We start from the raw sequence: 14,551 nt of genomic DNA on the forward strand, positions 1-14,551 counted from the left end.
CATAGTGTTGCAGACATTAAATAAATACTCTAATCGCTTTGAGATCCTTACGTTGGGACCTTTTCATGAGTAAAAAAAACTTCCTTTCATTTTTTTAGATGTTTTTCAAAAAATTTGTCTCTATTATTTTTCCAATTCCTGGTTCTCACCAGCCTCAAGACGCACACTTGCATTTTAAAGCCTTCTATTAAGCACTTCTTTTATTTGCACTGCGTGCAAACTGTTCACCTGTCTATGCGGTCTGCGTGTCCCCAGCTCCTGTGAGGGTCCGTGTCTCCGTGTCCGGTGTGGATGAAGGAGTGTTTGAGCGGCCGGCTGATGTCCTGGGCGGACAGGCCGGCCACCGACGTCACGACGTGGCGAGGAAACTGACCGACGCGGAGCGTCCGTCTGTTCTGCCCGCGCCACCAGTAATGCTCTGCCCTGCAGACACAGCAACAGAACATGTGAGAAACAACTTTCTGCTTTTATTTCCTTCGACAATGTTTGACCAAACAGAAGGGCTGAAGACCAGTTTGAGTAATCCAGTTTCAGAAAGAGGTGGTTTGGTTCCTTGTCTTACAGAGAAATCATTTAAATTCATCTCCAACGTATGAAGTACATAAAAGTTTCAGCTTTCTCAAACTGCCTCTGTTGGCTGGCACACTGACCTTCCCTCAATGATCGTAATGACGTCGTTCATTTGAATTTGGAGTTTGTCTTCTTCCTCAAAGTCCTGCAGGGCCCTCATGTCTGTAGGCATCGTCTGTTAAAACACAAACCCCCAGAAGAAGAGACACTCTTAGACACAGCCTAAGGTCTGTGATGTCGTCGTAAAAATGGCCTATTTACAGTATTTCAAATGCATCAATAAGCCCTAGCGCTCTAACACTCTTCAGCGTGGAAGTTATTACTGAAGTAAGACGGCTGTTTGCCATTTTTATTATCACTGAGGTGCTAAAACTGAAGTCAGAGGAACCGCAGAATAGGTAAGAAGTTTCTGGAAAGGAAAATGTATTTTCTCTGGAAATATTCAAGCTTTCACAACAAAAGGTTCAACATCTACAGAAACCAGGAAGCTGAAAGTCTTAATGATAAGTTGCTCTTTTTCATCCCTTTAAAGAGTCCAGTTCTGTCTGCTAGGCATCATGCTGAGTTTGGAAATGTAGGCAGTCCTTAGGGAAACTTGCAGTTAAGAATCAGGGTTTATCAACTCCACAGGAAATACACTCGGTTGGCTGATATTATTGCTGAGCGAACCAACCGCTAATAAAAGAGGCTACCAACAGGTTCAAATGTAAACTCTGAAATCATTTTATCTTTTATTAAAGATATTAGATACACAGAAAGACATCACCTCTGGTTCTAATTTAATTTATTATATTTGAAGGTCCTTTAAAGTAACAATACATAAACGATTTATTCAAACTCATAACAACATATATGACATTTTATTCTTTCCAATAATTTTGACAGATAGCTGAAAATTGATAGTTTGACACAACTGCTTTTTAGTTTGAAATGATTGTTTTTTTCTCCTTTTATTGCTAACCCAGCTCAATTCTCACTGTATCCACAAAGGAGAAAAAAAGCATTTTCCTGTCATTTCTTATTCAGAATGGGCTAAAATTGGTATCAACAAGTCAGAAATGTACATGATTGGTGACCTTAAATCATCCAGAGCAGTTCTGATCGGTGGACCTCTACTTACCACCACAAATTCTATACATTGATGAGATAAATGAGGTGAAACTGAGTAACCTCGAGCAGAAAGTCTCCGAGAGCGATGAAGGTGGGCCTGTCCTCAGGTTTGGGGCTCCAACACTGCAGCATGACGTTGTAGATGTCTTGAGGACAGTCGTCAGGCTTACACAGCCTCTCAGCCTCAACGTCAACCTTGTGGAGGATCTGCAGACGGGAATCTATCTCTCAGATACATCCATTGATGTTTCTCCAAAGGTTTTATTGTAAAGAGCGAAAAGACGTACCTGGCTCCCGTTCAGCCCAAGCCACGGCTCCTGTCCGTGACTGAACATCTCCCACAGAGTGACTCCAAACATCCAGGTGTCAGATGCATGAGAGAAGGTGCGAGACTTCAGAGACTCTGGAGCACACCTGGATTTTCCAAACGACAGACACAGAGATGTAGAGGCGGCAAATCGACAAGCAAGAATGTCCAAAACAAAAAGGAGCGGTCTGTCCTCCTCACCAAGGAAAAGGGATTTTGTGGCCTTCCTCCATGATGTATTGATCAGTGTGTGTAGGCAGCGCCCTCATCAGGCCAAAGTCTCCAATCTTCACAGTTTCATTGGTGGACAGCAGAACGTTGCGAGCGGCCAGGTCTCTGTGGAGGAATCTCCTCTGCTCCAGGTAAGCCATTCCACTCGCCACCTGCACAGATAAACCAATAAAAGACATTCGGAGGTTTATGTAAAGAGAGAAGTGGGGCCATTATGTCTTCTTCAGCGAGCTCAACACAACACGGTCAGTACGATCCCCGCAAAAACAAAAGCTGACCTGCACGGCGTAGTTACACAGAGTCAAGATGAGGATGTGACCCTGACGTTTTCTGAGGCGATCCAACAGGGAGCCCAGAGGCGCCAGCTCAGTCACCTGGAGCCAGACCAAGAAACATACACAAGGATCAGGATGCGGAGGCTTGTGAAAGTATTTATACCATCTTGAACTTTTAGACGTTTTGTCACATTAAAGCTAGATTAGACCAACGTAAACCTTACGGCCTTATGCAAAACGCTACCCTGAAAACATCCCCCCACTGGCAGTATCCTTCTGTCAGGGATGCATTTCCTATATGAAACAAAGCAACACAATGTAGTGCATATTTGTAAAGTGAATTAAGTTTTTTTTGCCTAAATTAAAATCGATATGGGAACAGAAAACTACCACTACACTTCACCCTGAAGCCCAAAATCCCACCATGCAACATGCTAGTGGCTGCATCATGATGTGGGTTTGCTTTGTTTAAGCAGACACGGGGAACCTGGTCAGAACTGATGATGGGAGATGGCTGGAGCTAAATACAGGGCAATCCTGGAGGGAAACCTGTTAGAGGCCACAAAAGCCTTGAGACAGGAGTGGAGGTTGGTCTTCCAGCAGGACGACGACTATAAACATTCAGTCAGAACTACAAAGGAATGTTTAATATCAAAGCATATCCATGTGTTTCAATGGCCCATTCAAGGTCCAGACCTAAGTCCAGTTTAGAATTAATTGAAAATTTATGTTTACTCTCTGCATCCAATTGAGCTTGAGTATATGTACAAACATAACTGGGCCAAGATTTCAGCCTCTAGATCTGAAAAGCTGGCAGAGACGTACCTCATAAACAGTTCTACAAAGTGTTGACTCTGAAGGGTTGAACACAAATATAGGCCACACACATTTTAATAAAAAAAAGAAAAACCAAGTGGCATTTTCCAAAATAGTATCTTGTGTTGGTCTATCACATCAAATTCCAATAAAATACATTAAAGGTTATGGTTGCAATGTCATGAAATTTGAAAAAGTTCCGAGGGTATGAATATTTTTGGAATGCACCATATTTATGAACACAAAAGTATGGACTATGAATAAAATGACATAAATAATCATATGAGCTCATCTCAGTAGCAGTAAAACAACCTGTTAGACAGCCTGGGGTAATCCTGAGAATAACTCTAATTATTCTAAATACAATCGTTTTTGAATAAGACCTTTAATGTGAGCTGAAAAAGAGTGAAAAACCAAGCAGGAAGTACCATCTTCATGGGCTGCGTTAGGACGACTCCGTAGAGACTGATGAGGTTCTGGTGGCTCAGTGAGTGCATGGCGTTCACCTCTCTGATGAAATCATCCAAACTATCCGAGTCCAGCACGCCAGCCTTCAGACACTTTACTGCCACAGACAGCTGGGAACACAAAAAGCTACAGTCAAACTGCTGAAACTCTACATAAACACACTGCTGTTCCTCAGCTTAGCAGAGCAAGCTTTATCTCACCACTCTGCCGTTAGGGGCAGTCCACTCTCCTCGCCGCACCACTCCGAACGTGCCGTCTCCGAGCCGCTCGAACAGCTGGAGCTCCGACTCCTTGATGAGGCAGGTGAGTGAGTCACCAGGCTCGCTGCTGCCTGCAGGTGGGACCGATGAAGCGCCCTGCGGGGGGTCGGTGTCTGATCGTTTCACTGGGAACACCTGCAGACCCAGAGGAAGAAAACGTAACGCTGTTATCTGACAGTTGTTAATGATAACTGAACCATTACATAATCCATACTTCTCCTCCTGTGTTCCCTCACGTGAACTGTAACAGTTTACCTAACTATTAGTTATAAAAGATGGCTTCAAAGAATCTGCCAAACTTCTTCCCTTCTTTCCTTAAAGAAGATGGTTGAGACATTAATGGCTGTGTTGAGTTATTTTGAGGCACAGCAGATTTACACTGTTAGACAAGCTGCACCCTGACTATTTTACATTGTATCAAAGTGTCATATCTTCAGTGCTGTCCCATGAAAAGATGTAATAAAATAGCAACAAAAATGTGCAGGGGTGTACCCACTTTTGTGAAATGATGTATAATACTGATCAACATTGATACTTTTTTATGCTTCCTACACCATCATTAAGTAATGATTACCTGAGTATTAAAAAACTGCCGTTAGTTAGCATTATTAATTCATTTAAAATAACAAAAAATATTTTATGAATTCCAAAGTGAAACTAAATGTAACTCAAACTATCCAAGGTTCTTCAAAAAGCCGGCATAGATGGTGATCTCCTGTATTGGTCAGTATGACACCAAATCTGAAGAGGCTTCTGACTGAAGACGCTGTGTTGAATGACACGTGTAAATGTCCTCCTCTTTTTTTCAGTGCGAGGGTGAAAGTATTCAGCATTTATTTGTGGAATGTTCTCATGCATTGATATTTTGGTCGGATTTGCAAAGTCTCCTTACAAAGAAAATTGGAAAGAATATTGCATTTTTAAAATTTCAAATTAAACTTGTCTTTAACTATTCAACCTTTTCTTCAGATGAAATATATATAGTCAATCTAATTATAATTCTAGCACAATATTAGTAAAAGTGTTCTCTTATGTTAATTTTAAAGAAACTGACTTAAAAACAAATCTTGCCTCTATTCCAAAACTTAATTTAAAAAATCTGAAACTTGGAAGAACAATAGCTCTTCTTGAAACATTTGATCTCTTAAACAGACCCCTTTATTCGCTTTTATTTCTTCTATTTAGTTGTAACAGACCCCACTGGACAGGTACTTGAATGTACTTTTGCAATACTGTACAACTGTAAAGAATAAAGTTAAAAAACGTGTAAATTCCCTCAGACACACTGCCGTCCACACTCCAGTCCGACAGGGGGCGGTAAATACACCTTAACTTGGCTTGCTAACCGCCAGCCGAAGTCCAAAACAAGAAGAAGAAGAAGAAGCCCGTGAGTGAAACTGCACTGATCCAAGTACTGATTGAACAAGGTCGTTGTTACGTTGCTTTTGGGGATTTTGTATTTTGATTTTGAGCTCGTACCATGGGTAAGTACACCATATATTTAAATACTTTACTGTTTACGTAAGTTCAAGTCTGTCCGACGGGCTGTATGCGAAAAAAGAGCGAGCCTTTGTGATAAACATTTGCACATCAGTATTGTGTTACCGACCAGTTTAGTTTTTCTGTGTCAAACATTCATTCATTCATTAACAAACGGATTGTGTGTCTGTGTTTAGCGCCGCTGTGTAAAAGAAGAAGAACTTTGGCCCTTGCTCTTCTGCTTGCGCTGAGGATGAGAAGACGTCTGTGGGTGCATCCCCTCAACCAGCAAAGACGACAACAAGGAGATTTCTATCATCTCGTTGCAGAGCTGAGACTGGATACCCAACGCCACTATCAGTATTTCCGGATGAGCGCCAAGAAGATGGATGAACTTCTCTCCTTCGTTGGGCCAGAGCTCAGGCGGCAATCTACAAACTACAGAGCCGCAATAGAGCCCAAACAAAGGTTGGCAGTGGGCCTGAGGTTAGTTGGAAATCAATTACATGACAAGTTTATTTTTACTTGTTTTATTTAAGAAAAACAGTCACACCCACTCAGAAATACGGCCACAAAAAAGGTGAATACATAAACACAATCGTGTGCAAATTCAAACTCTCAGGTTTTTATGAGTGGGCTGCACGGTGGCGCAGTTGGTAGCACTGTTGCCTTGCAGCAAGAAGGTCCTAGGTTCAATTCCCGTCCAGGGGTCTTTCTGCATGGAGTTTGCATGTTCTCCCCGGGTACTCCGGCTTCCTCCCACAGTCCAAAGACATGCCTGTTAGGTTAGTCGGTAACTCTAAATTGCCCTTAGGTGTATGAATGAGTGTGTGCGTGGTTGTTTGTGTGTTGCCCTGCGATGGACTGGCGCCCTGTCCAGGGTGTACCCCGCCTCTCGCTGGACTGCTGGAGATAGGCACCTGCTTCCCCGCGACCCACTATGGAATAAGCGGTAGAAAATGACTGACTGAGGTTTTTATAAGAACTACAGTTGTTTTGGTACATTGAGATTCTGGCCTGGGGGACATGAACCCCTGGTACTGCGGAGCGTACAAAAGGCATGCCGTAGAGACAGGGGGGCTGTTATGCCACGGGGAGTTGCAGAATGTCAATTGGGTGGATACTCGTGTCGCCATGTCGATGCCTCTTTGTTGCTCTTCTGTTCATCTTGATTCAAGATACACATGATCTTTATCTTTGCGCTCTGCCATCTTGGACTCCCTTGTTTGGTAAATTTGGGTACTGTGCTGAGAGCAAAGTGATATAACTCTTCGTATTTGTTAGAGTGCGGTTTTCCATTATGCGGCTAGTCTTGTTGTGGGTGCACAGGACCTCATTTCACCTTCACCAGGGGTTGATGGCATTGAATAAGAGCTCCTTGGCGTGTTGGCTCGCTTCTCTGTGTCAGCCGCTGATAGAGGGGTCCCAGTTCTCCCCCTCTCTAAATCCTTGGTGGGTATGGGACCAAGGCTATTCCTTAGACTGGAAGAAAAAAAAATCCTCCTGGGGGTTTAATTCGTTTGTTGTATCTGACAAACAGGTCACTAAGACGTCTCTAATAATTCTTGCATAGATCAGCTACAAAAGAAAAACATATAAATTACAAAGTTTAACATTTACCTTTTTGTTTCCTATTCTACCACAGGTATTTGGCTTCTGGTGAATCCATGATCAGCTTGGCCTCCAGTTACAGACTGGGTTGCTCAACAGTGAGAGACTGTGTGCACATGTTGTGTGAAGCCATTGAGAAGGTCATGATGGAGCAGTTCATCCCTATGCCAACAGAGGAAGTTTGGAAAGAGGTGGCCCAAAGATTCTGGGAAAAATGGAACTTCCCAAACTGTCTGGGAGCGCTGAATGGGAAGCATATGGCCATACAAGCACCACCCAAGTCAGGCAGTCAGTACTTAGATTGCAAAACCTTTTCTGTTGTGCTTTTGGCATTAGTCGATGCTGATTACAGGTTTAGGTTTATTCAGGTTGGGGACTTTGGAAGCACTAGCGATGGAGGAGTGTACTCAGGGTCTGATCTGGGTATAGCGATGGCGAATGGAAATCTTAATGTCCCGCCTGATACAACTTTGCCCGGTGCTCCTCACCTCGGTGAGATTCCGTTTGTTATGGTGGGTGACGCTGCATTCCCACTAAAAACTTACCTGATGAGGCCATACCCCGGTAAGAATCTACCGCAGACCAAGAGAATATTTAATTACAGATTGTCGAGGGTAAGGATGGTTGTTGAGAATGCTTTTGGCATTCTCTCAGCTAGGTGGAGGATTCTCCTTCGCCGCATTAACTTGCAACCACAACGCGTGGACACATTGGTAGTTGCAGCATGCATTCTACACAACTTTTTGCTGTCTCCAAATGAGAGTCAGCGGTGGTTGGAGGAAAACGAAGCTTCAGGGCAACACTTGGAGCAGGTAAGGAGTATGGGAGGGAATAGGGCTTCCAAAGCTGCGCAAAATGTGAGGGATATATTTAATTCTTATTTTATGTCTGCTGAAGGAAGTGTGCCATGGCAAAGCAGAATGGTGTGATTTGTGCATATTCTTTCTAAATACCGTGCTGCATGATAAATAAAACAGATTTTACATTTGGGAAGTTGTCATTTTTGCTAGAAATCAATATCTTAATCTTATTTTTTAACTCCTTTTATTTCACATTTCTGAATTAGCGATATGGTTCAGCACTTAAAACATTGTCTGTTCATGTTGTTGAAGTTGTGCCCCCGCCCCTCTTGTACTCCAGCCTACTGTACTATGAATTACTGTGTGGGAAGAGCACAACCTCAACAACATTAATATTACTATTTGACTATTGTCAAAGTTCATATGTTGTAAACAGGCTTTGTTCAAGTTTTGTGATATTTTAACAATGGATTTATTTAATGCACAATTACATTCTGATACTAACATACTGTATTATATACCAATGCACTATGAATTAGTACATTTCACAAAAATCATAACTATTGAAACAAACTATATGGAAAAATAGTTTTGCGATATTCAAATTGATAATACATTATATATTTAACACATAATGATAATCTAAATAACATATTTTCAAACAAAATATTTCAGACTCACCACTGATCCATTCAGGCTTTTTTATTTGTATGAAGTATATGTCTTGTTATATAAAACACTTCTGTTTTCTACTTCCACAATCAATTGCTTACTCTCCATCTGGGAAATTAACCAGGCGAAATTATTTGCAAGCCAAAGCGATTGGAAATTGCATCATGTTCACGTGGTGATTTGACCATTTTAGTTTGTATTTTCCCTGAACTGGATGGGTTTTACTTCCCGTCTGACTCAAGACATTCCCGTCAAGTTGCAGCATAGGTCTGACCAAAACAGACCCATGATCTATCTTGGTGGGACAGTCTCGGGCGAAGTCGCAGGGAATCGCATGTGGTATGTGCAACCCCATTCACTTCACTGTGTTGTAATTGCTACGGACATTGTCGGACCGTATGCCAAAACGGGTCCGGTGTGTTTTTGGGATGTTGACTTTTAGCCAATAACAATTGCAGTGAAAGATAAAACAAATTCAAGCTGTTAACTGACTGTAAACTGATTAGCTAACCACTAACTAACTATCATTACGTAATAGTTAACTGACTACTATTTTAACCCTTTTAGGTAATGGGTATCTAGAAATTACTGGCTATGTTTAGTAAATGTTAAATGGCTGTAAGCTAACATTAATAATGTTAATTAAAGTTAACCATCATTAAGTGATGACAAACTCACTAATTACTATCAATAGCCAACCGTTTAGGTAATAGATAACTGACTATTGCCTATCACTAAGTAATGGCAAATGACTTAACTATTACTAAGTAATAGTAACTATAAACTTTAATCGATTAATGGTAACTGACTATTAACTATCATTCATTAATGGTAACTGACTATTAACTATTAACTCCTTTTATGTAATGGTTGATCTAACCATTAACTGGCCATATTGACTGTAATGACTAACTCACTCATAATCTGTCAAGTAACGTGTAACTGACCAATAACAACCTATAGTTAATGGTTTACTGGTCGTTAACTATCAGACAAATGGCAAACTGATGAATCACTTACCATGTTTGGGAAATCGTAAACTTACTATGAACTGGTCAATAACTATGTTTAGGTAATAGTTAACTAGCAATAAGCTATCAGTATAAGTTACTATTAACTGCCATGTTTATATGCTAACTAGTATTACCATTCTATCATAAACTTAAAGTAATGGCTAATTGACCATTACCTAAATATTTAAGGTCATGCTAGCTTACCATTATCTAAATATTACTATAAATGTTGAAAAGCCAAAAACAATCTATCATGACCTATAGCTAAATGACCAGCTATAAAGGAAGTTATGGTTAACAGCAAATTAATCAATTACTAATCGTGTTCAGCTCACCTTGAACTGTCCCTTATTAATGGCATATTGCCCGTACGGTAACCATGTTTAGGTAGTGGTTAACTAAGCCCTAACTTCTCACTGGACCATTAACTAACTGTAGTTACCAGATAACTATAGGTATTTATGGGGCTCTCTTTGAGTTTTGCTTGTTTAACACATTCTCATTTGTCCAAACCTTAAGACTCACTTTTCTCTATAAATGTTCTGTAAGAGGTCTAGACACACTTTCTACTCCATATTATACACAGATGAGTGCATCTAAGCTCTCTGCGAACATTAAATGTAGCTTTTTTTTTATTTTGATTAGGATAGGATACATAAGCTTTTTCCAAGCATTGGTGTATTACTATATTGTCTTATCAGGCAATTTGTGCCATGTTATATATAATACATCTGCAAGTAAGATGGGGTACTGCACCTTGCTCATCCAGGACTTGCGTTTGTAAAGGGCTCTTCTTCTCTTGACCGCTTCCCAAAGTCGCCTCTGACCTGAACCAACAAAGGCAAGAAGACTGTTGACTGTCTAGATTTGCAACTGAAAAGTATTTAATGCCCATCCAGGACGCCACGCACACAAGGGCATAAAAAATCGTATTGATCGCCTCACCGGGGCGCCCCATGCCGATCTTTTCCAGATCTTCATTCTTGACGTAGTCAAAGTGGGAGAATCGCGTGACGTTGAGTTCATCGCGGATCCGCAGGAAGTACTGTTGCAGCTGCACATCAGTCAGCAGCTCCAGCAGCCACTCTGTGCCCTCTTCACTCTGCATCTACACACAGACACACACATTTTACCTGATTAACACACTCCATTTAAATGTCAGAACACAGGGTCATCTTAGCTGTCCATACCATTCGGTTAAAACCTAGTTTTAAGTCTCTGCCTGAAAGGATCCGTTATTAAGGTTGATGTTAAAGGACTCTTTGACGTACACAGGAGGAGCTCACCTCAACAACAGAAAGTAATCATCCAAGTGTGATAATTGGAACATTAATTTGAGTGGGAAATGTTACTCCGGAGCAGCTTTAGTTTAGAACTACATACAGCAGTGATTTTCCACAATATGTCCTTGTTGGTTAATAAATAAATATGAAAAACATACCGGCCTGATTCCAACTTTGAACGGGTCACTCAAAGATAGGTTACATCTAAAAAAATTACATGATTAAAAACTTGATTTATTTCAGTAAAACTGTTTAAAAGGCGATTCATTACAAACAAAGTGATATATTTCAGGCATTTATTTCTATTAATGTTGACTGTTGTTGACTGGAAGACTACTAGTCGAGAACTCCACATTTCTGGAGTTTATGTATGAATGGCGAGAAGAAGTTCATTGTTAAAAGGAAGAAATTTGTCTACAGCCATGCAGGGAACACAGCAAGTGTGTGGAATAAGTTGTAAAATGTAACTTTTTAGTCTTCATTCAAAACGCTGTCAAAAAAAAAAAAACCAACACCCCATTCCCAACATGAAACTTGGTGGTGGAAGCATCATGCTGTGGGAATGCCTTGATTTTTTTTTTTTGGTGGGGGGTGGTCTGAGTTGGCAAGATGGGTGGACCTAAATTCGGGGCAATCGTAGAAATAAAATCTGTTAGTGGCAGCTGACCTAAAAGAACATAAAGGCCAGTTTCAAGTTTGCCAACAAAGAACACCTTGATGACCTCCAAGACTTTTAGGAAAATGTTCTGTTGACTGATAGAACAAAACAAAATCGTTACATCTGCCGTCAAACTGACAGCATTTCCAATAAAAAAGACATCACACCGACACTCAAGCATGGTAGTGGTAGTATGATGGTCTGAGTGTTCTTTCCTTCTTCAGGACTTGGACGACTTGATGTAATTGCTGAGACGATGTATATTTGGAGAACATTGAGCCATCAGTTTGTGACCTTAAGCTCAAGCACGCTTGGGTTGTGCAGCAAGACAATGATCCAGAGCACATCGGCAATCAACCTCTGAATGGCCTGACACATAAAAAGCTGTGGACTAGTCAAAGATTTGACTTAAATGCGATTGAGTTGCTGTAAAATATCCTTCAACAGGCCATTCATGGTCTTAAACTACTGCCCAACGTGTCGGAGTTAAAACAGTTCTGCAAAGAAAAGACTCATTACCAGTTATCACAAACTCTTAATAGGGGATAATTTTCAAATAGGACTAGGATGGTTTGAAAAACTTTTTCCCTTAATAATTATTATCATTCGAAAACCGCATTTGGCATTCATTCTGGTTATCTCTGATATTTAAATTAGTTTGATGATCTGAAACAAAAACCTGTGAAGGAAAAATGCTTTTTAACAGGAATCTATGAATTATTTGCTTTCCACTTCATAAAAACCTTGAGGTTTGTGATAGTGACATGACAAACAGTGAAAAAATACAAAGGATATAACTAGCTTTGTACTGTAAAACAGGCTTTTACCTCCTATACGCCAATGTCCAAACAGCTATATTCAGAAAAAATAATGACATTCTTATTCAGACATGTCTGGCTACATTAACACATATATGTGCTGTAATGAGAGGAATGCTGCAGATCCACCCACAGCTTGAGACTTTTACCATTTGTCCCCCGACTCTTCTGTTTCTCTCCTCTTCATCCTCCCCCTCCCCCTCTGCTCTGGCGTAGGGGAGTCGCTGGTACATATAGCTCTCCCCCATAATGTTGCAGCTCCTCTCGTCCTTGTTGTCTGGACCTCTCCTGTTCCTGTGCTATTCAAAGGAAGCGTTAGCTCTGCTTTTAGTCTAACACATTAATCTCCTCTCATCTCCATGACCTCCTGCGTTCAATCGATGCATCCGTGCACACAGACACACAACACAGATGCTCCGACAGGGCATGTGATGCCGCTCCTCTCGTCGTATCACCTAAAGCTATCTATGAACGTGCTGTGTCCTCCCTCCCACTGCTCTTTTCTCCCCCTGCTGACTCACGGCTCCCTGCAGCGTCGGACACCTCCATGCTTCCTTTCTCTCTCTACCGTTTGCTCCTCTCCTCTCCATCTGCTCTTGGCTCAGCAGCCAAGCCCACTGCCTGATATTAAATAATTCAGCAGCTCTGATCAGAGCTTGGGAGGGAAATCTTGGAGGAAGGAGAAGAGAGGATGGAGATATAAATGCACAGACAGATGGATGGCCAAAGTGAATGTGGCCAAAGCAAAGAAAAGGGATACAAAGACGGTTCCCAGAATGCAGAAAGGAACAGCCACTATGGATTAAGGCCTTCCACTGATTTACTGCCTAGAAAATTGCAGATCTGTGACAGCTAACGACCCAAAAACAGCAGACTGAACAAACTCATTGCTGTCATTTGTTGGTTTTGGAGGTCTTCCCAATAAAATACCAGTTTTAAGGCTTCCTGGTGCTTCTGTGTACCTTAACACACAAAAATCTACTACTTTTCGTATGCAGCTGTGAACTATAAAACTATTTACCCGACAGCAATATTCCAAGTTGTTATTATTATTTGCATTTTGTTGACCGAATGGCTGTAAATAGGGAGGTCCATTACTATTAGAAACTCTTAAAAATATGAAGTACAGGAGAACATGCTATTCAAGTAAGGCAGATATGTGTTTATCTTTACAGGTAAGGAAAAGGTTACAAAAGAACAGTGACTCCGGAACAATCATTTAAAGGGTGATTTTAAACAGAAGATTGATCATAACGCGCCGTCTGCACTTATGCATTTTAACCCTTTTATTAACGGTATTTTTAAAGGTGTGTGTTTGAATCTGGTGCTAAGCTATCAGCTTCTTTGTTAGCTTAACTGCTAACAGTTAAGGACATGTGCTTGCCTGTTAAATAATATTTACCCAGAAAGGTTGTTAGTTTTCAAGCTAGTGAATAATAGTCCCTAACATCATTTTACTAAATTTGATAACTAAGTAAACACCATTAAGCCCCATTTCTCCAGAAAGATTTTGCTCTTTCCAAAATATTCCCTTAATAATATTTCTTCAAATATTATTTGAATACATGAAGGCAGCTAATGAGACACCGTTGAGAAATGGTCATCCAGAAGGTTGGTTTTATTCAGCAGATCATTATTTGAAACATTATTTTATTAAAATATTTTATCTGATCTTGCACTGTGAATGGTTGTCTAAACGTTGCTGATTATTGCCTAAATTAGTTCCAAGACTAATTTCCAGATTCTTCAAGATAATCCGTGGTTCTCAAACATAAACATTGCATGGTAATGTTGCATCACTCTTTTTGGTCATGATTTTAATCATCTTTAATCAACTTGTTTATATTGTACATAGCCTATTAGTCTTCATTATTCTTTAATTCTGCTTGGTAGTTTAGTTGGATTGTTTTAGCATAGTAAAGAGTTTATTGATTGAAATATGTTTGACTTTGAGTTGACTTATTTTTGTTAATAAATTCTTGTATTTTAAGAAATTGTGTGAAGTCATTCCATGTGTGCAGAGTTTATGCTGTTCAATAATGTCAGAGCTCGTCTCACACCTTTCTATTTTGTCCTAATACCATCGCCTTACTGGGCTGGTATTCACAGGACAACCCTTAACAGACCGGAATATTATTTGATAAAATATTAATATTAAATATTTAATAATATTCTCAGAT

General features: G+C 40.5%; 2 protein-coding genes across 6 annotated transcripts in view; one reads left to right on the forward strand and one right to left on the reverse strand.

Annotated features, from left to right (window-relative positions):
* Window positions 1–14,551, reverse strand: part of tnk2a (tyrosine kinase, non-receptor, 2a) — a 37,331-nt gene that overhangs the window by 14,382 nt on the left and 8,398 nt on the right. For 3 of the 5 annotated variants that reach the window (XR_007035736.1, XM_047349718.1, XM_047349717.1), the window contains exons 3-13: window positions 12,521–12,665; window positions 10,558–10,720; window positions 10,369–10,439; window positions 3,978–4,172; window positions 3,738–3,887; window positions 2,497–2,592; window positions 2,189–2,370; window positions 1,968–2,094; window positions 1,741–1,887; window positions 651–745; window positions 229–423 (exon numbers count right to left, since the gene is read on the reverse strand). Coding sequence is in view for 4 of the 5 variants with exons in the window: in XM_047349718.1 (XP_047205674.1) it covers window positions 229–423; window positions 651–745; window positions 1,741–1,887; window positions 1,968–2,094; window positions 2,189–2,370; window positions 2,497–2,592; window positions 3,738–3,887; window positions 3,978–4,172; window positions 10,369–10,439; window positions 10,558–10,720; window positions 12,521–12,619 (1,520 nt within the window). In the remaining variant the exon portion in view is untranslated. The remainder of the gene's footprint in view (window positions 1–228; window positions 424–650; window positions 746–1,740; window positions 1,888–1,967; window positions 2,095–2,188; window positions 2,371–2,496; window positions 2,593–3,737; window positions 3,888–3,977; window positions 4,173–10,368; window positions 10,440–10,557; window positions 10,721–12,520; window positions 12,666–14,551) is intronic. The other 2 variants (XM_047349719.1, XM_047349720.1) reach the window with 1 other exon arrangement.
* On the forward strand, window positions 5,361–8,115 carry zgc:194221 (uncharacterized protein LOC100191015 homolog). Its single transcript, XM_047349721.1, has 3 exons — window positions 5,361–5,521; window positions 5,714–6,002; window positions 7,162–8,115. Exons 1-3 carry the CDS (start codon window positions 5,518–5,520, stop codon window positions 8,054–8,056), a joined length of 1,188 nt encoding a protein of 395 aa, XP_047205677.1. The 5' UTR covers window positions 5,361–5,517; the 3' UTR covers window positions 8,057–8,115.

The sequence above is a fragment of the Girardinichthys multiradiatus genome, chromosome 21 (genome assembly GCF_021462225.1).
Source record: "Girardinichthys multiradiatus isolate DD_20200921_A chromosome 21, DD_fGirMul_XY1, whole genome shotgun sequence".
NCBI lineage: Eukaryota > Metazoa > Chordata > Actinopteri > Cyprinodontiformes > Goodeidae > Girardinichthys > Girardinichthys multiradiatus.